Genomic DNA, 26,081 nt, shown 5'->3' on the forward strand with positions numbered 1-26,081 from the left:
TGTTGAACTTAAGCTTACCATCCAGCACCCTGGGCTCCACTTAACAAATGTTAATTTAACAAAGTCAAAACATTGGATAAGTTCCTTAAACTCTCTAAGCTTCATTTCTTCACCTGTAAAAGGGGATAAAATAGTACTGATGTATTTATTGTTGTAATGATTTAGTACCTGGAACATAAGACACATTCCATGTTAGCTATTAGGGTTTCATGCCTGGGAGGACAAACAGTAAAAACAGTCCTGAGTTACAGTGGAGACCTGCCTTTCCAAGTTAAATGTTTCAGAAGGGTGCCCCCAGTCTGTGTCAATCAAAAACCAAACAGCTTGTTATTTTAGAATCTTAACCAAAAGGTGTAAGAATAGCTTGGATGAAATTTGCATTTGTGCATGTAGAAGATAATTTATCTTACGAGCACAGATGAAACCAGGTAGCAGCAGGGACAGTGTGGTCTCCTATTCACCCTATTGGTGAAGGAGGGTTGTCTTCCCTAGGATTATGGGGAGGCTGAACACAGGACACCTGACACTTGTCAAATGAGATCCACTACCCAGGGATAATCTGGAAGTGTGCCTGGTCTCTTTGATAAAGAGGGTTATTTGGCTAAGGGACCTCATCTGCAGGAGCAAAGTGGTGAGGGGAATTTGCAGTTATGCAATTGGAGGCCCTACTGGTTTCCCCAGATGTCAAGGCAGTACATTAATATAGGGCCTTAATTTTATGCTTTGCATCATAAGCACTGTGTGTCTTTACAGTCCGGCAGGCCCATTGACCCCTATACTCTTATATTCAAAGAACTGTTATTCGTATGTTTACTTTTAGATTGCCTGCTTCTTGATTGGGAGACCCTCTGAGTCCAACTGTGCATAAGTATAATACCTTTTCCCCTGGATAAAAAAAAGTAAAAAAAAAAAAATAATGCATTCAAACAATGAAACCAAATATACTTATTTTGTAAAGATTTTTTAAAAACCAAATAAAGACATAAACAACTAAACTTCGGGGAATTGAGCCTGTTAGTTTTTCCCATTTATGAGTAACAGCAGAAATTTTAAAAAGTGACAAACATAATAAAAAGAAATGTTTAATGTTCTCCAAAGAACAGATAGACAATATATTCCTTTTCCAGAAAGGAATGAAAGGAAAAACAGGGAACAAACCCTGAATCTCATTGAATACAACTTTTGTCACATAGAACTTTTTCTTTTCAGAGCTCCATTTATTTTCTACTTCTAGTGCTTCATTTTTTAAAAATTGGCTTTACTAATTCCCGGGTTTCTGAAAACTAAAGTTTTAACCAAACCAAAACAGACTCCTTTTTTCTTTTATAAATGTGTGCGAACAAATGAAATTATTTCCAAATGTAAAACTGTTTCTGTCATATTGTAGAAAGCAAAATGAGCAGTTAGGAGCTATGTCGTGGGTATGGCAGAAAAGATGATGCACTTGACAGCCCTCCAAGGCTGCATTTCTGGCCCAACCTCTCAGGCTGACAGTAGCCTAGCATTTGATATTAGAACATCAAATCCTAAAAATTGAGTTCACATTTATACCAAGTTTTTAAAGATTAAAATGTAAAGGGATAACTGGACTTAACTGGACCTATTGAATTTGTGAAGATGATAGACGAGATAGATAGATAGATAGATAGATAGATAGATAGATAGATAGATAGATGATAGATAGATAGACATGAATTAAACAATTCAGCCATTGAATTATTTACATGCCTATATTTTCTGATAGATTAAGTGAGAGAGGATTGGAGAATTGGGAGCTCCTAAAGTGTGAAGACTTTCTCCAGAGAATCCTTGATATAGACTGAATTGTGTTCCCCCTGCCAAATTCATAGTTTGAAGCCCCAACCCTCAAAGTGACTGACTGTATTTGATAATAGGGCCTTTCAAGAGGTAATTAAGATTAAGTAATGGCATAAGGATGGGGCCCTGATTCAAAAGAACTGATAACCTTATTAAAAAAGGAAGAGACAACAAAGATCTCTCTCTCCCTCACCTCCCTTTTCCCCCTTCCTTTCCCTCCCCCTCTACTATGTGTACACAGAGAAAAGTCCAAGGGAGGACAAAAGGATAAGGCAGGAGTCTACAAGCCAAGAAGAGAGGTGTCACCAGAAACTTACTTTGGTGGTACCTTAATCTTGAACTTCTAACCACCAGAATGGTGGGAAAATAATTTTTGTTGTTTAAGACCCACAACCTGTGGTATTTTGTTATGGCAGCCCTAGCTAACTAATACAATCCTGAACCAGAGTAAGTTGTTAAAAATACATATTTAAAATGTTATAACGTTTGTTAAATCTCAAGTCTATTAAATTTTTTATTAGGTGAAGAACTTTAAGTACATCTCACACTTTTCTTCTTCCTTCTGATTTATCCTCTTATAACCCTTAGGTTTTGAAAACATAGAACATACCTAAGAACTAAAACATGTTGCCAGTGGATTTTAGCAGGCTAATTGTTCTCTTTAAATTATTCATGAGGTGCTAATTTCTTATTCATAGAAGGGTTCGATGTTAAATAATACATTTATATTATTTTGAAATATTTTTTTCTCAACCCAATAGCAGATTGCATGCCATATATTAGCATTACAAGAGGATTTAAAAATGAATGTACTAGTATGGTTTTGTTTAGTTAATTGCCCTATATCCAATAATATCTGATGGCTTAATGCTTCCTTTACCTATTTCTTTTTTGTTGGGTGGTATTTATAAGCTGCTTCTTCCCTCTATTTCTATGTCTACTTTAGGTTGAGTTGAGACAATATGCTTCACAGGTATACTTTGTAATTTTTGACAGGGTGGTAAAGCATTATTATCAGAAACTTCTTCTTACAAATAATAACAACCCGAATAGAATTAGAGTTAGACAGAACCCTAAAATAATTTTCTAGGGTTATTCCAAATCTGATCTCCAGATGAAAAGATTATATGATATGGAAATCCTATTTTATACTATTTTAAAATTTTAATAACTCATTTTCAAAATTCTCCACAACAAATTGAAATCTATTTATACTGTAGTGTGTGAGGTTCTTCTTGCTCTGGGGAGAAAGAACAGTTGCTGCTCTGCCATATGTCCTTTACACACATAGAATAAATTATGACGTCTTCCCTCAGTCTTCTTATCTCCACTTTCTTTCATCTTTTCCTGTGGAGCCTATTTCCTTACATTGTCCTGTGGTTTCTTCCGAAAATGTAAATCTTACATGCTTATTTCAGTTTGAATAGCACTTCGTATGGTCTAAAGCATTATGCAAGTGTAAATGATTATTATATTATGATGGTTATATAATACATTATGATGATTATATTATTATCCTCGAACTGTACTCTTAGAAAAGCAGTCCAGTGCTTGCTTTTAATGGTTCGTGGACAATCATTTGTCATTGAAAAATTTAAGTCTATATTTTTTACTCCATAGTCCATGTTTCATCCTTTTTCTGATTCTTACAATCATCTTCTTTAAATTCAGCTCTGATGAACATACACCAGTAGAGGATGAAGAGCCAAAGAAAAGCACCACTTCAGCTTCTACTTCAGAAGGTATCTTTTAAATACAGAGCTTTTTTATATTGGGAAGTTACAAAATGAGTTTATGTTGAATATTAAACTTTGTTTTTACTCAATTTACCCATCATCTTTTCCTCATTCGTATTTCATATATAATAAAATTGATGCCCAGAAATGCTTCTTTAGAAGTTAGTTTCTTATTTTTATTTTATGTAGAAGAAAAGAAGAAGAAGAAGAAGTCTAGTCATTCAAAAGAAAGGTCCAAGAAAAGGAGAAAGAAAAAATCATCTAAAAGAAAACACAAGAAGTATTCTGACGATAGTGACAGTGACTCTGATTCCAAAACAGACTCCAGTGGTAAGAAAGTCAACATAATTCTGCGAGCCTTGTTTCAAAACTGGTTTTACTTCTTAAAGCCTATTCAGAAGAAGGTTCTTAGAAACAATATTAGCTAAGAGTTTTTGAACACTTACTTTGTGCTGGACACCCTGCTAAGTGCTTGATAGTCATCATTGCTATTTTGTCCACACAGTGACTGCAGGATACATCTTAGAGATGAGGAAAGAGAGGCACAGAGCAGATTGTAAGTACCACCCTCAAGGTCACACAGTTGGGATTCGAACTTAAGCAATGTGACTCCAGATTGGTTGTGTGTAGTTGCACAAGGCATGTGGCACTGAACCAAGTCAGGGCTGGGCTGTGAGACTTGAGGTGCCAAACCAAGCCGTACAGGGCTGTATCGGCCCAGGGTAGCAGCTCTTTTGTGTAATTCTCACACTCAGTGGGCACCTTTGTGCACTTTTCAAAAAGACGCACCATAAAGGACTCCCTTCAGGCTGGCAGCTGATTTGAGGAAGACACCCCCTGTGAGTGGCACATCACAGAAAGCCACCTTGTTTGTGTCCTCTCCTGGCTGATGATTGACAGAGGGTGCCTCCTCTGGGGACACTATACCAGGCACCCCTTTCTCTGATGTCATCTGTGTTTCCTCACCCCCCACTGTCACTTTTCTTCCTCACTGCTGGAAGACTGGACTTTCTTAAAGCACAAATCTGAGCATGTCAGTCCCCTATTTAAAATCCTTCAGTAGCTCTCCATAGCCTTCAAGGTAAAGTTCAAACCCTGGTTGAACCCTCTCTAATCACATATACCCTGTCACTTTCTCTCCTAGCATCCTCTGTAGCCTGAGAACTATTTTCTGTCTCCTCAATATTCCGTGTTCTTTCTCTTGATTTTGTTACTTGATATGAGGTTTGCCTGCAATGCCAATCTCTCCCTGCATGCAGCTTGTCTTACTCATTTCAACGGTGGGCAGGCATCACTTTTGTAGTAAAACTGATTTTAAAAAGAACTAGCTTAAGAGTCACCCTTGCCTGGTCAACCATTCCTCAAATACCCTCCCCAAATCAGCCTGCTTTTGAGACTCCTCTGTAGGTCCAGAGTACCCCAGCCTTCCCCTATCACTCTGGATTCTATTTATCTCTTTACTTTTGTCTCCCCCATTAGACTGAGCTCCTGGAAAGCATCCTCCAAATGTATACATAGGGGTTTCCCCCCTTTTTCACCATGAAAATACTTGCACACTCAAAAAAAGTAAAGGGAAGCACTCAGGTTTAACATATGTTAGCTTTTTGACCTATTTGTTTCAAATATGGGGGTTTTGCTGAGATATTGAAAGTAAGTTACAAATATCACAATTTGATGTTAAATATTTCTGTATGCAACTCTTAAAAGACATTTTCCTACTTAACCACAATACCATTATCTCAGTAAATCAATAATAATTCTCTGTGTCATCTAACATGTAGTAAAACAGCATGGTTTCTGACATAAATGTTCAAATGAATGAATTTCTCTGTAACAACGAATGGGACAGCAAAAGCATACTTAATCTGCTCAAAGGTGTTAAAGTTTAGAGGTAATTTTTTTTTCAATTAGAATGTATTTATTTTTTTTTTAAATTTATTTTTATTATGGTGACATTGGTTAACAAAATCCAGTAAGTTTCAGGTATACAATTCAAGAGTAAGGCATATATATTGCATTGTGTGTTCACTGCCCATAGTTATATTTCTTTCTGTCAACACGTATTTGACCCCCTTTACCTCGTCTAGTTACCCCTCCCCCCTCCCCCACCTTTTGGTAACACCTGAATTATTGTCCATGTCCATGGACAATATTCTGTTTGTTTGTCCTGTTCATTTGTTGCTTTTAGGTTTATATCCGACATATAAGTAATATCATGTGATTTTCAACTTTTTCTGTCTGGCTTATTTCACTTAGCATGATTATCTTGAGGTCCATCCATGTTGTCGCAAATGGCAGTATTTCATCTCTTCTTATGGCTGAGTAATATTCCGTTGTATATTATGTACCACAGCTTCTTTATCCAATCATCTGTGGTTTTGCATTTCTCTAATGATTAGTTATGTTGACCATCTTTTCATGTCTATTGGCTATCTGTATTTCCTCTTTGGAGAAATGCCTATTAAGGTCCTCTGCCCATTATTTTTTTAAACTTTTTAAAATTTTTTTATTAAGTTTATTGGGGTAACATTGGTTAATACAATTATATAATTTTTAGGTGTATATTATCATTTGGCATTTGTATATTCTATTGTGTGTTTACCACCCAAAGTCCAGTTTTCTTCAGCTATCATATATTTGATCCTCTTTATCCACTGAGCACTGGAGCTCAGAGCAAGTGAGTCTGTCACCAAGTAAATCTATAATCAGGCCCTTTAAAAGAGATGTCTGAGACTTCCGCAGCCTTCTGTCTCACTCAACCACAATCTCTGCTGGTTTTCACAGCCAGAGATTGTAGGGACTTCTCTTACTGGCACTGAAACCCTGGGTTTGGGAGCCTAGTGTGGGGCCAAGACCCCTCACTCCTCCTGGGGGTCCTCAGTAGCCAAGATATTCCTCCTAATTCTCTACTGTCACGTCTTTGCCCCTCCTCCCAGTCTTGAGGTGGCCTCTTATGTGTGTCCCCAGTTGTTGGACTTCTGTTCAGACAGACTTCAGGCAATGCCCAATGATAATTGTTCTGTAGTTTAGTTGTGGTTTTGATGTGGTAGTGAGAGGAAGCGAGCACAGCGTCCACCTACTTTGCCATCTTGACCAGAAGTCCCTTGTCCCTACTATTTTTATACCCAATCTTCTATCATAGGAGAAAAAAGGGATTGGTTTAGTATATTGAACAGTCAATACCATATTAGAAAAACAACATGCAAGTCTGTGTGCTATTGAGATTTTAAATCACAATAGGAGAAAGTATTTCCTTATTGTAAAATATCTTAGGAAAGTTAAGACTGTGCTCCCTCCGTCCAGTTCACCCTTAGAGTGGACTATGTGCCAAATTCTTGACTAGGCTTATTGCTTTGTTTTTATTCTCCCACTTTTAATATTAATTATTTTCCAGATCTTGGGGGAAAGACTAGCTAGTGCATTGCACTGTGTCCTCGCTGTTAATTTTTTGCCTGGTAATAGGAAAAGAAATCTTAAGTGTCCTGACAGCAGACTATCAGCTATCCAGCTGCTTTGCCCGCTCCTCACTAGAGATAGTGTCACCTTGGTAATGGGGGAAGCTGAACATGATAAAAAAACTCAACCCCTTTCAAAGTCAGATTGAGGGAAACAGCCCCCTATTTGAAAAGCCCCTCTTCATTCTGAAGTAAATAATCAACAGAAGCACATTGGATTTTAGAAGGTTTCTTTCAAGGATACCTAAGGGGTCCTTCATCCCCAAAATTCTCAAGAATTAAAAAGGTGGTCTGTGAGACTGGGCAAAATGGCATAGATGATAGAGACTTTGTACAACTCCTCTTGTGACCACACCAACATTGTGACGGAAACACGGAGAAAATAGGAAACAGAGTTGCCGCGGTCTAGAGGAAGAGAAGCCCTACAACTAGAGAGAGAAATAAGAAATTATCCTGCAACGGTAAAAGGTGGGAGAGGGTGAAGATGCGAGGCTGCATGGTCCTCAGCGGCTGAGTGGGACACAGGCTACGGCAGCTGCAGATGCTTCTTTTAAAGGGGCCATGTCCGTGAGTGGACTTTTGCAGTGATGGACTTGCTCGCTCTGAGCACCAGCACCAGATCGGCTGCTTAGCAGGGCACCAGAGACTTATAGGGGGACACAGAGTTGTTGGAGCGAGGGCCAGAGGTCAGCCTTTCTCCCAGGAAGAAGTGCTGTGGGTATCCATTGTTCCTCTCCTTCCCCCTCCCAGTGTGTAGATGCAGTGTTGCCATAACTGAGCCATCATCAAATTGTATAACAGAGGTCACTCCTCCTAGAGGAATCCCTGAAACTCCGCCTCCCCCAACTTGCGGCCCCACCCAAGCCACATCCAGTTGTGTCCTCAGCAAGTCCTGTGCCCCTTGCTGAGCAGCTACAACCCCCAGCTGGTGGCAGCTGGCCTCGGCTTCTGGCATGGCCTCTTGTGGCAACTATAAGCACAGCATCTGTGGATTGCTTGCTGAATCTTAACAGGTGGTCCTGGAGGGACACAGGCTAGGGCTAAACTTGTCCTGCAGTTGAAACCCTCTCAGGACTGTGCCACTGGACACCTACTACACAAAGCCATGCTAATAAGACTGGGAGACTTAGGAGCTTTGCTTAGTACATAGAAACAGATACAGAGAGGCAGCCAAAATGGGAAGACAAAGAAGCAGAAACCATATGAGAGAACAGAACAGAGATCTAGGAATAATGGAGTCCAGTAATCTAACATATGCAGAGTTCAAAACACTGGTTATAAGAATGTTCAATGAACTTAGAGGAAGTGTAGATGAACTCAGTGATAACTTTTAAAAAGAGAGAAAAAACAAAAAATGGAAATGGAAATTATAAAAGGGAACCAGTCAGAAATAAAGAATACATTATCTGAGATGAAATGTATATTAGAGGGAATCAACAGAATGTATAAAGTGGAGGATCAAACCACCCATATAGAGGATGGGGAACCAACCAGAGGACACCAAATCAGAATAGCAAGCAGAAAGAATCCCAAAAAAATTGAAAATAATTTAAGGAGCCTATGGGACAAAATTAAATGTAACAACATCTGCATCCTAGGGGTACCTGAATGAGAAGAGGGAAAGCAAGAATTTGAAAACCTATTTGAAGAAATAATAATGGAAAACTTCCCTCACCTGGTAAAGGAAATAGACATACAACCCCAGAAAGCTCAGAGTCCAAAAAGGATGAACCCAAAGAGGCCCACATCAAGACACATCATCATTAAGAAGCCAAAGGTTAAACACAAAGAGAGAATCTTAAAAGCAGCAAGAGAAAAGCAGTTAGTTACCTACAAGGGAGCACCCATAAGACTGGCAGCTGATTCCTCCAAAGAAACTTTGCAGGATGGAAGGGCTTGGCACAAAATATTCAAAGTGATGAAAACCTAGTATCTACAAAGCTATCATTTAGAATTGAAGGATAGATAAAGAGCTTCCCAGACTCCCCACCTCCCAAAAAAAAGCTAAAGGAGTTCATTACCACCAAGCCAGTATTACAGGAAATGTTGGAGGGACTTCTTTAAGAAGAAGAAAAAAACATATATCAAAAACATGAATAATGAATGGTAATAATTACATGTCTATCAACGAGTACCTCAAATGGAAAAGAATTAAGTGTTCTAACCAAAAGATAGGGTGGCTGAATGGGTAAGAAAACAAGACCCTTACATATGCTGCCTACAAGAGACTCATTTCAGATTAAAAGACACACACAGACTAAAAGGAAGGGGTTGGACAAAGATTTTGCCTTGATGGACCTAGAAGGTATTGCACTGAATGAAGTAAGTCAGATAGAGAAAGTCAAATACCACATGATTTCACGTTCATGTTGAATCTAAAGAACAATGACAAAAACGGAAACAGAATATTTTGACAGCTACTAGACGGGAGGGGAGGGGTTGGGGGGACAGTGAAAAACAGAAAAGGGATTAAGAAGTACAAATGGACAGAAACCAAATAGTCATGGAGATATAAAGTGTAGCATAAGGAAAATATGTTATAAATGTAAGAGGGAAGAAGGGTACTAGATTTAATGGGGTGATCACTTTGTGAGTTAGATCTCTAGTCACTATGCTATACAACTGAAACTAATATATTATGGTATGCTAAACTATAATTGAAAAAAACTCATTGAATTGTACACTATAAATATGAGAAACTAATTGTCTATGATATTTCAGTAAAGCTTTTAAAAAAGGTGTTCTGGCAAGGGGGTTTGTGACTTGTCTTGCTGGGACATAAGAGTTACTGAAGCTCTGGACAAACACTGCCTTTATATATTAGCCTTTAATGCTAAGGAAAGTTTGGCCAAACTAGGTTCAAATTCATTAAAACTCAATTTCTGCTCAGCCAATAGTTTGGAGGGAAAGACGCATACCATTGTCAATTCTGCGTGTGCCAGCCTGCCCTCACCCTCCAACCTTCCTGGGTTTAGGACACTGTCAGCTAACCCAAGTCTAGCTACAAATTCAGTATTCTGAATGGAAGGTTGCTGTTGCCTGCAGTAGAGGAGCACTCAGGCCTCTGCCAGCCCAACTCCTCAACTAGGAGATCCCAATTCCATCAGCACCAATTCCTAAAGCAGGAGCTAAGCATTTCAGAACAAGGTCAGCAAGTGGTGCTCCCATGTTCATTGCATCATTATTTACAATAGCGAAGATATGAAAACAACCTAATTGTCCATCAGTGGATGAATGGATAAAGAAAATGTGATGTATATATACAGTGGAAAATTATTCAGCCATAAAAAGAATGAAATCTTGAGGGTGGCTCCATAGTGTAGTGGTTAGCATGTCTGCTTTACACGCAGAAGGTCCTGGGTTTGTGCCCCAGGTGGAGCCATAGACCATACCCCGGGTGTGCCGGGCTCCCCTGGGTGTTCCAGGCCCTGGATGCCCCAGATGCACCGGATGTGCCAGGTGCACCAGGCCCCAGATGCATCAGGCCCTGGGTATACGCCTGAGCTGAGCATGTGGGAGGAGATGCCCCGCCTTCAGAGATCCAGTTCTTAAGGGGAAACGGCAACATCCATAGTTCAGGGGTGGAAGTGAGGTGGGGAATGGAATTAAAGAGGGGGGAAAAAAGAGAATGAAATCTTGCTATTTATGACAATGGATGGAGGTCATTATACTAAGTCAAATATGTCAGAAAGAGAAAGACAAATATCGTATGATCTAATATGTGGAATCTAAAAAACAAAAACAAAACCAAAAAAAACAAGCTTATACAGAAAACCAAGCTCATACAAGTTGCCAGAGGTTGAGGCTGAGTGGTGGGAAAAATTGGTGAAGGAGGTCAAAAGGTACAAACTTTCGATTATAAAATAAGTCACAGGGATGTAATGTACAACATGGTGACTAGAGTTAATAATACTCTATTGTATATTTGAAAGTTGCTAAGAGAATAAATTTAAAAAGTTCTCATCACAAGAAAAATATTCTAACTATGGTGATCAATGTTAATTAGACTTACTGTGGTGATCATTTTGCAATATATACAAATATTGAATCATTATGTTGTATACCTGAAACTAATATAATGCTATATGTCAATTATATCTCAATAAAAGTTAATTTAAAAACCAACAACAATGTGGAGGTGAGGTCACACAAAAGGCTTTTCCCTAAATGCCTAGCAACTATTAAAAAAAATCAAATAAAAAAGCCATGTCAATTAAACCTGCCTACTCAGCATCCTAGTTAATGGGATTTACATTGTATTCAGTCGTTTTGAAAGTTCTCAATTTACAAACTGTGACACTGTGGGCCTCTTCTCCCTTCCCAACTTATTGTAATATTTAGAGTCATTCCTTTCCATGAGATTACAGTCTAAAGAAGGCCAGTGTAATAGAGCCCATTTGGGGGTGATTCAAATGCACCAGTGGTCGAATCTTCCTAAATAGCCGGAGCCCACAGTGGGCTCTCAACTGGGCCAATATTAGATCGATCACTATCCTCAATTCTGGTTATATAAGATAAGTCTATTAAAGTTATGAAATGGAGAGAAGAAAGCATATATTAAGAGTTTCTTGAGGGAATTCATGTTGTAGAGCTTGGAAATCGATGAAAACATTTTACTTATTTTTTAATAAATTTTTGGGGGTGATATTGGTTAATAAAATTACATAGTTTTCGAGTGTACAGTTCTATAATACATCATCTGTATATTGCATTGTATGTTCAGCACCCAAAGTTAGATTTCCTTCCATCACCATATATTTGACCCCCATTACCCTTATCTGCTTCCCCTTCCCTGCTTCCTTCTGATAACCACTAAACTGTTGTCTATGTCCATGAGTTCTATTTGTCTTGTTCATTTGTTGCTTTCAGATTTATATCCACGTGAGTGAAATCATATGGTTCTCAACTGTTTCAGTCTGGCTTATTTCGCTTAGCATGATTATCTTGAGGTCCATCCATGTTGCCGCAAATGGCAGTATTTCATCTCTTCTTATGGCTGAATAATATTCCATTGTATATATGTACCACATTTTCTTTATCCAATCATCTGTCAAAGGATACTTCAGTTGTTTTCTTTTCTTGGCCACCAGGAATAATACTGCTACAAACTTCGGAATGCATATTATCATTGCAGATAAATATTTTCAAGTTTTATGAGTAAATACTCAGAAGAAATTTGCTGGGTCATATAGTAATTCTATTCTTAGTTTTTTGTATCAATTCTTCAGTTAATGGACATTTGAGTGGTTTTTTCCTACTTTTTGATTATGAATAATGCTACCATGAATATTCCTGTATAATTTTTTGTCTGTGTGAACATGTTTTCAATTCTCCTGGGTATGTACCTAGGAGTAGAGTTGCTGGGCCACATGGTAACTCTATGCTACCAGAATTGGAAAGAGATGCCTATAATCAGCTCTCAAGAGCCAGTGCAAATAAGCACATTAAAAAGTTTTCAACATTAGCCATCAGGGAAATGCAAATGTTGGGTCCCAGCCTCAGGTTAAGAAAAGTCTCCTTTTACATCTTGAACCCTAGGAAGTTTGTCAAATATGCTTGACTAACAGATCATATTATTTTGAAACAATATTAAATTATTCGTTTACCCAAAGTGACAATAGAAAACTTTAAATATAAATACAGAAGTTTGCATAATTATTAGCAAAATAGTTCTTACCATTGTGGAGATTCAGTTTTCTTAGGTAACGAAGGGCCTGATTAAGACAACATAAAACGCAGAAAATTATTTAGATAAAGCACAGAATCTTTGTTTTCTAGGCAGAAAACATTTTCAGTAGCAGACCAATAGTCCAAGACCTTTGTCCTATTTAGCAGAGGAACAAAACCCAACTCTAATTTTGCATCAGCTTACTTTTGATACTTAAATTAACTTACTCTATTAAATTTATTTTAATCTTATTCAGCTTGACCATGCATAAAATTCCCTTACTCAGGATTCTTTTTCCACAAGACTTCTACAACTCTTCTAGTCCCTCTTAGTTTGTCTCTTCTTGCTCATTCAGAAATAACCAACCTTAATTAGGACAAACCACTTTATTTTAATTCCTTTAAAAATGTATTTCCATACCTTGTACCTCCCTTTACTGAAAATACACATCATTTCCTTCCATATTAATTAGAATTTATAACCATTAGAACTTTAATTTCTTGTGACAACTAAAAGTATGCAATTAGCATTCTTCAGATTGGCAAATTTAGGAGAGTTCTATACATCTATTTCATAACCTTTAGAAATACATTCTTTTACTGGCAAATCACAAAATGTTTTCATTAGCAGATCTAAATTAATTGTTTCATTTCTCTGTAATAAGAGGTCAAAAGTAGGTAAACTTAGACTTATCTAGCAATCAATGTTTCAGTATTCCGTATTATTTGGAAATATATAGATATTTGATTATTTTTATCCTTTAACTTAGTAAAATTCTAAAGTTTTGAGTTACCAAAATGGTTTGGAAAACCATTTAAGTATACATACAATATAATTATTACTAAAGAGTTAAACTAAAAGGAACTTTTTATCCTATTTACATTTATTTAATTTTTGTTCCTAACAATTAGGTTTATATTACTTATGAAAATTTTACCACACCAAGTTATTTTTCTTGCTGACAAATTTTTCAACAGAAATAACATGTTATTTGACTAATAAACCCAAGTAGGAAAAAAGTTTTATTTAATGCTGATTATTCTAAAGATATGCCTATTTAACCAAACCAAATTCAGAACCAGCTTTAATATCAAACATTTTTCCAAATCATGTGATTCTGAAAAGCATTTGGGTTAGTCTGTTATATTTTGAGAATTCTCATATAAGCACTTGCTTGTTTAAGCCAATTTAATATTACAAATTAACGATCACATTCAGCAGAAATATGCTACATCTAGAACATATATACATAGATATACATAAACATACAAACAGATCTCATAGCTTTCATTTTAAAACACTAGCTTTTATGTCCCAGGTATAATGTAGACTCAGAGGAAAAACTTGATCCAAATTATGTTTTTGGCAGATGGACTAATATAGGATTTTGCTCAGATGACCAAAGCTTTGCATGCTGTTAGACTTTCTTTAAAACTATTTTAAAATTAATTTATAATAAATCATAGAATGCATTTTATTTTCTCTGAGAGGCCTGAGATCCTCTCCTTAAAGGGTGCCCCTTAAGGTCAACAAACACAAACAACAAAATGAAAAGAGAATATGCACAATAAAGTTGGAAAGCTCAAAAGGTAAAAAGATTGGCTTCAGAACACCTGAACTTAAAAGTGGCAGATCTTCCTAGAGGAAGATGGAGCTGGGATGGAGCCTGAACACAAGATGGCAACTGCCACATGTCTGAAGATGAAGAAAATGGGGAAGGAGAAGCTTCAGACAGCATTTTACCCCTCAGTGGGAGCAAACAATAAAAAGGAGAGGTTTTTTTTCCTTTTCATGATGGCCATAGCAAACAAAACATGAGATAAACACTAACTTGGAATTAAACCAGGGCCACAATGGTAAGAGCACCAAATTCTATCCACTAGACCACTAAGGAGGCATGGGTTAAACTCTGACCATATGTCTATCATAGGGATTTCTCTCTGGCCCCAGCAAAGTTCAAGTGAGTGAGGCCCAGATGCAGCCAGCTGCTTTTACTATGTACAATGGAGGAGTATGTTAAGTTCCTAGTCCTCTGGGGTGAGGGAAGCTGAGCGAGAGAGAGAGAGAGAGAGAGAGAGAGAGAGAGAGAGAGGCATGGCGAGCCTTGATCCCTCTCTTCTACAATGTCAGAAGGCTCTCACAAAGGAGTTCACCATGGTCATGCCACCCACCCTTCCTAAACACCACTACCACCACCATCACCAAAAGTATAAATAGAGCTCTAATTCAGGCATTTCCAATTATTTTCAGAAAAAATATAGCTATATCTGTCCACCCAAGGATATGTGATGTCAATTCCTCAAGAATCGATTTTAAAAGGTACACGGACATTTTGAGTTTATTGTCTATATGTCTTCTTTATATTCATTTATATCAACATTCATACAATTGTTGCCCAGTGCTTGAGAAACCAGGTTACCTAGCCCCTTCCCCTGTGTACCACCAGCTATTGCGTTAAGTGGTGGGGATAGTAACTTGTGTCCTAGAAATTAAACTTACAACTGTGCGTGCCAAGAGTATCTAGCATTCATTCAAATTATACAAAGAACAGGCTTCTGTACAATATCTATAGCGCTAATCTCTCCCATAGCTTATGATTCTATATGCAACTGCCTATTAGATATGTTAGGCATCTCGGAGGCCCACTGGCTTCCCAAAGTCACAACATCCACACAATCAAATTTATCCTTTGTGCCTGTGGGGGATAAAAAAAACAATACCTTTCCTCCCACCTTCTAAATTGTTACTATGGGGCCAATAATCAAATTAACAGAGACTGGTTAACAGGAGAAAATCAAAAGTTAACACATGCTCATAGGGAGTTCACATATGCATGAAAATTCCAAAGACAGTGAGGCAACATTGGGTATATAGGACATTTTGGACAAAGGAGAAAGGGTGGAGTATTAGATTTCAAAAGTGAGAATGAACAATTTACAGGTAGTTGAGAAAGAGCGGAACATACCTGGCAAAAAAATTCTTGCTAGGCAACTCAGGAACAATGGGACATAGGATATCTAGCTAACAGGTGCCTGTCTGAAGCCCTCCTATTTACTTAATTCAAATTAGGCTAACAAGACCATCCAAAAGATTGCCTTCCTGAAACAGATTTTTCTGTCTGAATCTCTTGGGCAGGAAAGCGGGGAGGGTCAAGGGTTTTCTCTGAGGCTTTTGTTTCTTAATAAACCCCCTTAAAAAATCGATATCCCAAAAGGCAAAACTTTTGGTCCCTTCATGCTCAACATGATCTTTCACATATTTCTCTCATTAAGTAGTGTCATCTTCTGGTTTAAGCTAGAAACCCTGAAATCATCCTTGAAACTTCTCTGTTCATTAATTCTCATATTCACTCCATCAGCAAGATATTTTTGGTTGTCACAATAGAGTATCCCACTAATATCTAGTGGGTACAGGCCATGGATACTGCAAAACATCTTACAATGCACAGCAGAGTCCCCCACAACAAAGAATGATCCCTTCCAAAATGTTATTAGTACGAAGTTGAGAGACTAAGTTAATAATATTGTACTAATGCCAGTTTTCTGGTTTTGACAATGTGCTATTGTTACGTATAATATTGCCATAGGAGAAAGCTACATAAATGTCATGCAGGATCCCCACATACTACTTATCAACTTCTTGAAAGTCATAAGCTATTTGAAAATAAAAAGTTATAACAACAATAATAATAATGAAGATGAATTAAACTTTCCAATTACTCTCCATTGCACTTAAGATAAAACCCCAAATCTAACCATATTGTTCAAACCCAATTCCATCTCCACCATTTGCTGGCTGTGTGACCTTGATCAATTCAAACTGTCATTCAGAATATTCTCATTTGTAAAATAGAGATGATGCTACCGTAAAAAATATGTAACATGGTGTTCCTGAAGGCACTCTGTAAATTATTAACGTGTACAAATGTGGGGAGTTATTAACACTTTTTAGCCCTGGCTCTCACTTTTCCCCTACCTCATCCGAACCAAACTTAAGTATTTGCTGTCCCATATTTTTTATCCTTTTGTATAATCTTTTTAAGTGATCTGCCTAGACTATCTCTCCCACTTTCAATTCCATCCAATGAATTTCTTTTTTATTAAAGGCTCACACACAAAGACAAACTGGTTATACCAATGGGAAAAAAATCCTAAATGTTCAGCATTTATTCAGCATTGGAGAAAATCATTGATTGAATTATGGTACCTGACTAGCAGTGTTTGTCATCAGTTCATTAATTCAATAAATATTTATTGAGTAGCTAATAAGTGCCAGGCACTGTATTTGACCCTGAAATACAACAATGGTTGTGGCTGGCAATGCATATTGTTTGAATGATTAAATGAAATAAAGAATGAAGGAACAACAATTGTGGCATAATAAGAAATATATTCAGCCTTTGTCCCTGGTTCCTAGCACAAAGCTCAAACCCTTGCAATTTCCTGAGTAATAGGAGTATCTTTTGTCATTCATGAGAAGCCCTTTTTGAGCTTAGATACTATGGAGGTGACTTGGGGTGGTGCCCCTACATAACCTCAGTATGGGGCTGGGCACCAGAAGGACCAAGTAATTAGAGAGTTGGAACTTTCAGGCTCCCTCACCTCAGAGAAGGGGAAGCAGGGACACTGAAGATGAAAACAGCATAATTTTAAAAAAATTAAATTAAAAATAAACAAAACAATTTAACCGTCCATCAATGGATAAATGGATAAAGAAGATGTGGTACATATATACAATGGAATTTACTCAGTCATAAAAAAGATGAAATATGGCCATTTGCAACAACATGGTTGAATCTTGAGGGTATTATGCTAAGTGAAAGAAGTCATAGAAAAGGACAAAGTCTGTATGATTTCACTCATATGTGGAATATAAAACAAAAAAAGTTACAAATGAACTAACAAAAACAAATTCATAGATACAGATAACAGAATGGAGTTGCCAGAGGGGAAGGGAGATAGGAGAGGGAGAAATGCATAAATATATGGTAACAGATGGAAACTATACTTTTGGTGGTGAGCACACAATAGAGTATACAGATATTGAATTACAATGTATACCTGAAATTTATATAATCTTATTAACTAATCTTACCTCAATAAAAATTAAAAAGCCCTCTCGAACAACAAGATTCGATGCGCTTTTGGGTTGTTGAGCACATGGAGGTATGGGGAGATTGGCACACCCAGAGAGAACATGAAAGCTCCATGCCCCTTCCCACATACTTTACTCTATGCACTTCTTCATTTGGCTGTTTATCTGTATCCTTTATAATACCCTTTATAATAAACACATAAATGTAAGTAAATGTTTATAATAAACAGGTTAATGTAAGTAAATGTTTGAGTTCTGTAAGCCCCTCTAGCAAATTAATCAAATCTCAAGAGGGGGGTGTGGAAACCTCCATTTATAGCCAGTTGGTCAAAAGAGCAGGTAACAATCTGGACTTATGATTGGCATCTGAAGGGAGGGGGGCAATCCTGTGGAATGGAGCCCTTAAACCTATGTGATCTGACACTAGTGTCAGAATTGAATTAAATTGTAAGACACCCAGTCAGCATCCACTGAGAACTACAGAATTGCTTGGAGGCATGGAAAAACCCTGCAGTATTATGCAATCATTTAATCAAAGCTTACAAAAACATTTTTTAACATGGAGGAAATGTTCTTGATGAAATGTTAGATAACATAGATACAGAACATCAGATAGTATGTGGAATACAGTACTTATAAAAGAAATTACAGGACAATAAAGTAAAAAAAATAGTTTTCATTATCACTCTTGGATATTAGACAAGGTTTTGATGAATTTAATTCATTTTATTTTTGACTTCATAATTTCTATAGAAATCTCAATGATAATGTGTTAATTTTGTTATTGAAGGGGAAGTATTTATTTGTGGAAGGCCAATAAGAACTCCCACCCGTACTTCAAAGTCCATCTTAACATCCACCTCTTCCAAGTATGCTTCCAGATTTACTGAATGTAATTTCTACCCCCTTAGAACTCTTATATTATTGCTTTATTACTCGTACGCGGTATTTGCCTTGTTCCAGAATATATGTCATTTTAACTCATGTATTTTCTTTCTCTCCATGACTTGGTTATATCTTTGGCCCCTACAAAGATATAATCACTAGATGAACACCGAATTATACAACTATACACACATGCAGACACACACATACAAATGATAGGGAGAAAAAGGATGATAACTATGAAGAAGGAGAAAGAAACAGGAGAGAAGAGTCTTTGCAACTCAGAGATTTCCAGAGAAACTCTACAGACAGTGCTTCAGACAGAGCAGAGTATGTTGCTGTTCTGTTTCTCAATCCACATCTAAGACCACCAAGTAAGTGCCAGACCCTTTCTGGGAAACTCTTTGCTACTTCAGTTTGTCACTCAGGACTGCAGGATGGGCTGGGAGGAAAATAAGATGACCGAGCCAACACTAGACATGCTCAGTTAGAAAAAGTCCCCAGGCTCACTGGCCTTGTTATTAAGGCCATCCAACCTTCACCTGTACTCACTAACCAATCAGCAAGTCCTTACTGAATGCCTATTATGTACATAATACTGCTTTGGGGAATAAGAATGTATAATGCAAGGAGTTTACAATCTAACTGAGGAATCGCAAAATACACATACATATTGAGGGAACCAGAATTTCCCACCCCAAAATATGCCTTTGTGATACTGATTATTTTAAGCTTTTTTTTTTCTTTAAGAAACAAAAGACTCAAAGAACTTTGATCCTTCCCCTTACCTGCCTGAAGGCATTCAGATATAAAAACCTGCTTCAGGAAGGGAGCCTTAGCATATTCACCTTAGCAGGTATAAATTAAGTGTGGCAGACAGGGAGACTCTGAGCAAATCTGTTTGTTAGATTTGTGTCTCTCCGTGTCCCCTTGTTCCTGGGTGGCCCAGCAAGAATTTGTTTATTTTCAGCCCCAACAATATGCACACATACTACATTCACCCATATACATGCATACACCTATATATTTGTGCTTCCATACATTTAAAAGTGACTCACAACAAGGCAATGTAATAAGAATCCAATTAATTGCTTCTTACAAGAGATGGGGATTAAACTAGAACTTGAAAAATTTGAAAGTCAATGGTAATTAGCCTATTGCATAGTCTTTTACCATCAAGTAGAATAAAAGCAAATAATTTTTCCCAATCCTAGCAATGATAAAGAATGTCAAGTACTGTTCCCCTCTGAAGGATTCCTGTCCAGAATGCAGTGGCAGGGAGAGTCCTTTGAGGCTTGAGCTGCCTCAGGTAAAGACACCTTCTGAGGTGGCATCTGCTTCATGCATCACCACATGGAGCCGTGAACAGCAGTGATTCTACAAGCTTCCTGGACATAATGGTCTAATCTAATCAGGCATGATTTAAAGAAAAATTATGGAATTTTACCCTTAACTCTTGGTTACAGCAAAGTGATGCACAGTCCCAGGGTACGGACATGGACTTAGTGTGCAAATGATTCAGCTTCCAGGAATAAACCTGAAGGGCCCATGGTGTCCTAAAATAAAGCAGTGAATGAAAAAATTGAATCACTTTTATTGTCATAACCACCAACTCTTTTCTAAGGTGTAGATATGCAAATAGCACCCCCTGAGTTTTCCTCTTATTTTACCAGCGTAGACACAGCAAAACTTAAGTTCTAAAAATAGCAACTATAAAAAGTCACTTTTGAGGCAACCAGGGAGTTCTGAATACAGGAGACTGGGTGCCGATACCAAAGGATTATTATTACCATTCAGGTACCTGGATAGCATTGTAGTGATCTAGAAAAAAAGTATACTTTTTAGAACGGGCATATACACACAAAGATGTAGGGATTTAAAAAAAAAACATATCTTGAATTTTTTTTAAATACAATAAAAAGAAGAGAATGACTGGGAGGGGGAAGAAGATAAAAGGAAGAAAGGGAGAGAGGGAAGGAGAGAGAGATGAAGACAATTTGGTAAAATCTTGATAAATATTGAATCTGGATGAAAATTTTTATAGGGGTTCCATTACAGTATTCTTTCTACATTGGTGTATTTTGAAATTTTCATGATAAAAGGAATTTTTAAAAATAAAAAAATCAAACCCCTTAACACAAATGACAATAATAAAAACTACTCCTTATATTTTTACTCAGTGAAAATTAATAAAGTATCTTTCTATATTTTGTTTTTGCTTCGTGAGAATTCTCTGAATACAAGACATAGAAACAACCTAAGTTTCCATCAGTGGATGAATGGATAAAGATGTGATATGTATATATAATTCAATCCATGAGAAAAGAATCCTGTCATTTGCAACAACATGGATGCATCTAGAAGACATTATGCTAAATGAAATTAGCCAGAGACAAAAACAAAGTATTCTGTGAAATGATTATTTTTATTTTTGCTAATAGTAGTAGCAGTAATAGTCACCTTATTTTACAGTTGGGAAACTGAAGCTTGGAATGATGATGAGCCTTGCTCAGTGTCACGTGACAAGAATACGGGGCGAAGTTCTCGTTATGAGGAGGAAACTAGAAGAGCAATACTTTGTGCTGAAACCAGATTCAGGTATTCTAACTCCAAAGCCTGGCTTCTTTACTAAATCCCTGGTCTTCTGTATTTTGGGGGAGGGGGTGGTTAGTGTCATCATGTACCCCTTCATTATCTGATGAAAGGTGCACACACACTCTTAAAATTACAGTACATACAGACTTTACATTCAAATTCAGAGACTCAGTCTTCATGATGTCCAAACATAGCCTCCAAATCAAAACACCATATCTGAACAATGTGCCCCATTCCAAAACTGCAATGAACTCAGCCAAGTGCCACCCTAGAGATTCTCCCCCTCTACTCCACATCGTAAGACACTGCTTTCATTAAGTCACTGCCCCTGACCAAAACCTTTATAGTTAACTATGCCCAACTTCTTCCATAAGTTTGACCGGAACCCACCTTTTAAACTCTATTTCTCACCTGCTATAGTGTTATCTTCGTGATTCCTGTCCAGCTCTCTCTCAAGGTCACAATTTATTGCACTCTCTCTCCTGAGCACCATGGCTGGATATGGAGATCTCCGGAGCTAGTGCGAGGTATCCCTCTTACCCCTCACAATCGGCTTGCCCAACCCAGCACAGTCCCTTCCTCTAGGAAGACACCCCACCACGTCAAGGGTAGTTTAAGTTGCAACTTGGAGCCTCGAGTCATATTATCACGCATGCTCCCTACTAACGCTCTTCTCGCGAGAATATCCTCGAGGCCAACCCCTTACCTCAGGTGAACCTCGGCGGACGCACCCCTCCTCCCCCACACACACAACCAGGAACTGGTGATAAACCCAAGGAGGGCTTCTAACTAAACACATTGTAGCCTGACTAGACTCCAGAAGAACCTCGAAGGAGCCAGGCGGCATTGCAGAATCTGTGGAAGCCACAGCCTCACAGACGGCACTCAGGACATGAAGCCTCAGCGCCAGCGAAGCCAGGATGCCACTGGTTTCCTCAGCCTGGGAGTCGATGAGGAGTGGGAAAAACTGCATGGTTAGTGCTGGTCGTGACACGTGCCTCAGCCGACTCCGAGAAACCAACGTTCCATGGGAGAGGCGAGCGGACGGGACACCCCTTGGAGGCAGCCCCTCACCCCTCCTCACAGCCTGGGCTGCAGTGCCCTGATCTTTCTCTTTGGGTTTCTTCCTTTTCAGAAGCGAAGCCTGTGGAGATGTCGCTAATCGGAGAGGGAGGAGAAGAGGAAAAGGGTACACAGCCCAAACCTGAGCAGGGAGCAGCATCAGGAGGAGAAAAAGAGATAGGAGCTGAAGAAGAAGCCGAAGAAGGCAGCGACGGTGGCCCGGATGGCCCATGCGCCCCAGGCGCCATTAACGACGAAAACCACGAGGCCAGCGACGATAGTGGCGGAGAACCCGGAGAGCAGAGGCAGGAAGAACAGCCCCTTCAGGCTGTCGTCCAGCGTCAACAGCCATGGGACAGGGAGCAGGTGGTCCAGCGCCCCATGATCACCCTGGGCCAGGTGCAAGAGCTAGAGCGCATTTTCCGTTACAACGCCTATCCCAACTTGTTTATGAGGTAAACGGATTGCTGGGGGTGGGGAGGAGCTCCCCTGAACTTGAGATCTAGGATGGGGTGAGCTTTGGGAATCAAGGCAAAAAATTTAATGCAATAATCAATAAATCAAGTTAGGAAATTGTCCATTCGCTTTTTATATAAAAACCGTTCTTTTGGAACCAGAGCAGGGATAAAGTGAGTATTTAGACATGGGGAAGGAAATGCAAGATTGGATCATACTTTTATTTAAAATTTTGAAAATCTCTTCTTCATGGATTATATTTACATTAATTTAAATATACATTAAAATATCCTTTATCTTGATTACTAAATTTTTATTTTCCTTTGTGCCTGAGATAGAATTATCCCTAAAGCTAGCCATGGGGGATGGGTAGGAAGTTTCATTGGATAAACCTTTTAAAATAACATGAAATGTACATTTTATGTTTCATTTAATGCTCAATGCCTAATGCTGAACATATGCAATTCTCTCCTGCACTGCCCCCACAGACAGCAGATTGCAAGACGCATAGATATGCCTGAAGCCAGAGTGCAGGTCAGTAAACCTGAATAAAGCTATTTGGCAGGGCAGCCATTTTAAAACCTGCTTCAGGACTTGGACACTTGTGTTCTAGACATTCTCAAGTTGGTGTATTTTTATTGTCTTTTCCATGTTTGGGGGCCAGAATCAACCACAATCTCTCTCTCTCTCCCTCCCTCACTCTCTTCCCCTCCTTCTCTCTCCCTCTCCCATAAAGTTAAATGTCCTCCAACACTTGGGAATTATTCAAATTAATGCACCAAAGAGCTGGATTAAAGAGGGTTCAATTATACTAAATTATTTAAAATATTTAAAGCCAGGCATAAACTCTGCATAAACAGTGAATTTATAAGTATTTAGGCATTGGGGTAAGGGAATAATTCACACTCAGAACACAACAGATAAGCAATGAATATATGTTTAATTAAGAGACTTATGGGAGGGAGAGAGCTTAAAATTCCAAGTGCCTGTTTCCCTTGTTGTTGTTTTTACATGTTTGATAAAGGAGTGTAGAGAGTTTCAGCCCTAAACTTTAATTTTCTGGAATTCTTTGATGTACTGCTTGAATACATTTCAGAAATAGTAGGTTGTTCATTTCGGTGGAATTGGAGGAAAGGCTTGCAAATATGTCTAAAAAATGAAACAAAAAAAATAAGGTTTGGAAATTTGTCTTAAAAATGAAACAAATAAATGAATGAATGAATGAATGAATGAATGAATGAATGAATAAATAAATAAATAAATAAATTTGAATAAAATTCTCCTGACCCGAAAAGGAGGAAGGACTATAGAAGAATTGTATACTGTTAGTACGTGCCTTGGAGATACTACACAAATTCAACATTAAGAAATTACCAAGTGCATACATGAATATTCTTCAGCAATTTCTAACATCTAAGGATTTTTTTCTTCCCTTTACTCAGTAAGATTCTGAAAGGACTGGTTTTGAGATTTAATTTATGATATCGATGGTTGGCTGTCAGCGAGATGCTTACCTGTTTAAAATACTTGCTCCTTTGCTCAGGTACTGATGACTAATTTGTAGCTCATGTCACAGAAACTGATTATTTGAGTCCATAGAACTAAATAACTTATATATATATCTTTTTAAAGAAGATTAAGGAAGAAAGAAAAAAATCAGAATCAGTTTATTCGCTTTCCTGCACAGAGTGTATGTGACTACAGTGGGGTGTCAAGAAGAGCAGCCCGAAAAAGGAAGCCAAAATCTAAGCTGAAATAGGAAAATGAGGCCTCAGGCACCTAGAGAAACCCCTTAGTGTGACCTGAAATATGCCATTTGGAAACCTCCAAAAGAATTTAAATACTATGTAAACCCCATTAACTAGGGCACTGAGAAGACAGGGAAGTCTGACAGTTCTGTTCGTTCGGTTGCAAAAATAGTTGGCAGATATTTAGGGAGGAGTCGTTCTGTGACCCCTTCACCCACATGGTTGTGACTATCTTCCTAAAATGCCTGTTCCACCTCCTTGCCTTAAGGATGAAGGGTGACATGGGGATCTCCTGATGGAATAGCAGGGCTTAGGGGAAACTGCCTTGCTGGACAGCAGCAGCTCCGGTCCAGGGGCCTGGAACTGTAGCCAGAGCAGAGTGAGGTGACCTGGTCCTGAGTGAGGAAGGGTTGAAGGGTGGAGCAGGGTGGAGCATGCAGAATTGACAGTAGTGACAATTATTATTATTATTATTATTATTATTATTATTATTATTATTATTATTTTGCCTCTTTACCCTCAAACTCTTGGCTGGGTAAAGATTTTAAGAGTTTTAATAAATTTGGGCCGAGTTAGTCTAAACATTCATTACCTCAAAAGCCTAAAATATTAAGGCAGTGTCCAGGGCTTCATCTATACTTGTGTCCCAGCAAACAAATCACAAACTCCCTGGGCCCCCATGACCAAGCCTCCATCACAATACCATCTTTTTAGCTATTAAGAGGTTTCAGATGATGAATAACCCTTTAGGCATCCTTGAAGGAAAGATTTTGGTTAAAAATCCAACAGGCTCCTGTTGATTCTTTACACTGAAGATGACCTTTTCAAAATGGGTCTGTTTCCCTCAGCATTTTTTAAAAAGGCACCCACTTTTTACTATGTTCTGCTTCCCCACAGGACACGGACATACCGAGCATAGCAATAACAGCAGGCACAGAGAGCAATTCCTCAGCTCCACCTGCATCTAAGAGTGGGAACAAATGATATTAAAGGTGGGAGGAGAGAGAAAACAATAAGCACATAGTTGGTGCTCACTGTGGGTGAACTGAAGGGGAAGATACTTTAGCAAGAAGGAAATAGTTTTCTCTGGCGCTGTTTAAAATCTTAAGGGCATAGAGAGTTGCTTACTGTGGTTTTTTTTTTCATGTATGACATCAAATGCTATTGTACTAAAGCAATCTCTTTTTCTCTCTGATTGAAGGTTTGGTTTAAGAATAGGAGGGCCAAGTGGAGGAGACATCAGAGGGCATTGATGTTCAGAAACATGCCCCCCGTGGTCCTGGGCCCCCCAGTCTTCATACCCTCGCGTAGACCATTCAATGCCATCTTTATTCCTCAGCCAGCTTGGATATGGGTTCTGGAGCCACTGCCGCTGGGGCCGCCTCTGCTGCCCATGCCGCCCTTTCCTCCTCTGTTGTTGCCTCCTCCGCCCTTGTTTCTTGCACCTTTGCCTCCCTGGGGCATGCCTCCCCCAGGCCCACATGGCTGGGCCTGGTTCCATACCACCAGTGGTCCTTTTATAGCCCCCATTTTCTAAGCAATGGTCTCTGTGACATTTTTTTTT

At 38.5% G+C, this 26,081-nt stretch overlaps 1 protein-coding gene across 10 annotated transcripts in view; it reads left to right on the forward strand.

Annotated features, from left to right (window-relative positions):
* The window catches only part of LOC120599889 (rhox homeobox family member 2-like), a 28,009-nt gene extending 1,934 nt beyond the window's left edge, over window positions 1-26,075 (forward strand). The window contains exons 2-9 of one of the 10 annotated variants that reach the window (XM_039859071.1): window positions 3,490-3,560; window positions 3,744-3,884; window positions 4,060-4,110; window positions 18,806-19,030; window positions 21,129-21,254; window positions 22,387-22,768; window positions 23,258-23,303; window positions 25,719-26,075. In XM_039859071.1, coding sequence (XP_039715005.1) covers window positions 21,149-21,254; window positions 22,387-22,768; window positions 23,258-23,303; window positions 25,719-26,054 — 870 coding nt within the window. In that variant the 5' untranslated portion in view covers window positions 3,490-3,560; window positions 3,744-3,884; window positions 4,060-4,110; window positions 18,806-19,030; window positions 21,129-21,148 and the 3' untranslated portion in view covers window positions 26,055-26,075. Of the gene's footprint in view, window positions 1-3,489; window positions 3,561-3,743; window positions 3,885-4,059; window positions 4,111-8,607; window positions 8,742-18,805; window positions 19,031-21,125; window positions 21,255-21,671; window positions 21,779-22,055; window positions 22,226-22,386; window positions 22,769-23,257; window positions 23,304-25,718 lie in introns of those variants that run through there. The other 9 variants (XM_039859070.1, XM_039859072.1, XM_039859074.1 and 6 more) reach the window with 9 other exon arrangements.
* Window positions 26,076-26,081: the final 6 nt, after the last annotated feature.

The sequence above is a fragment of the Pteropus medius genome, unplaced genomic scaffold, assembly GCF_902729225.1.
Source record: "Pteropus medius unplaced genomic scaffold, Ma_sr-lr_union100, whole genome shotgun sequence".
In the NCBI taxonomy this organism is placed as follows: Eukaryota; Metazoa; Chordata; class Mammalia; order Chiroptera; family Pteropodidae; genus Pteropus; species Pteropus medius.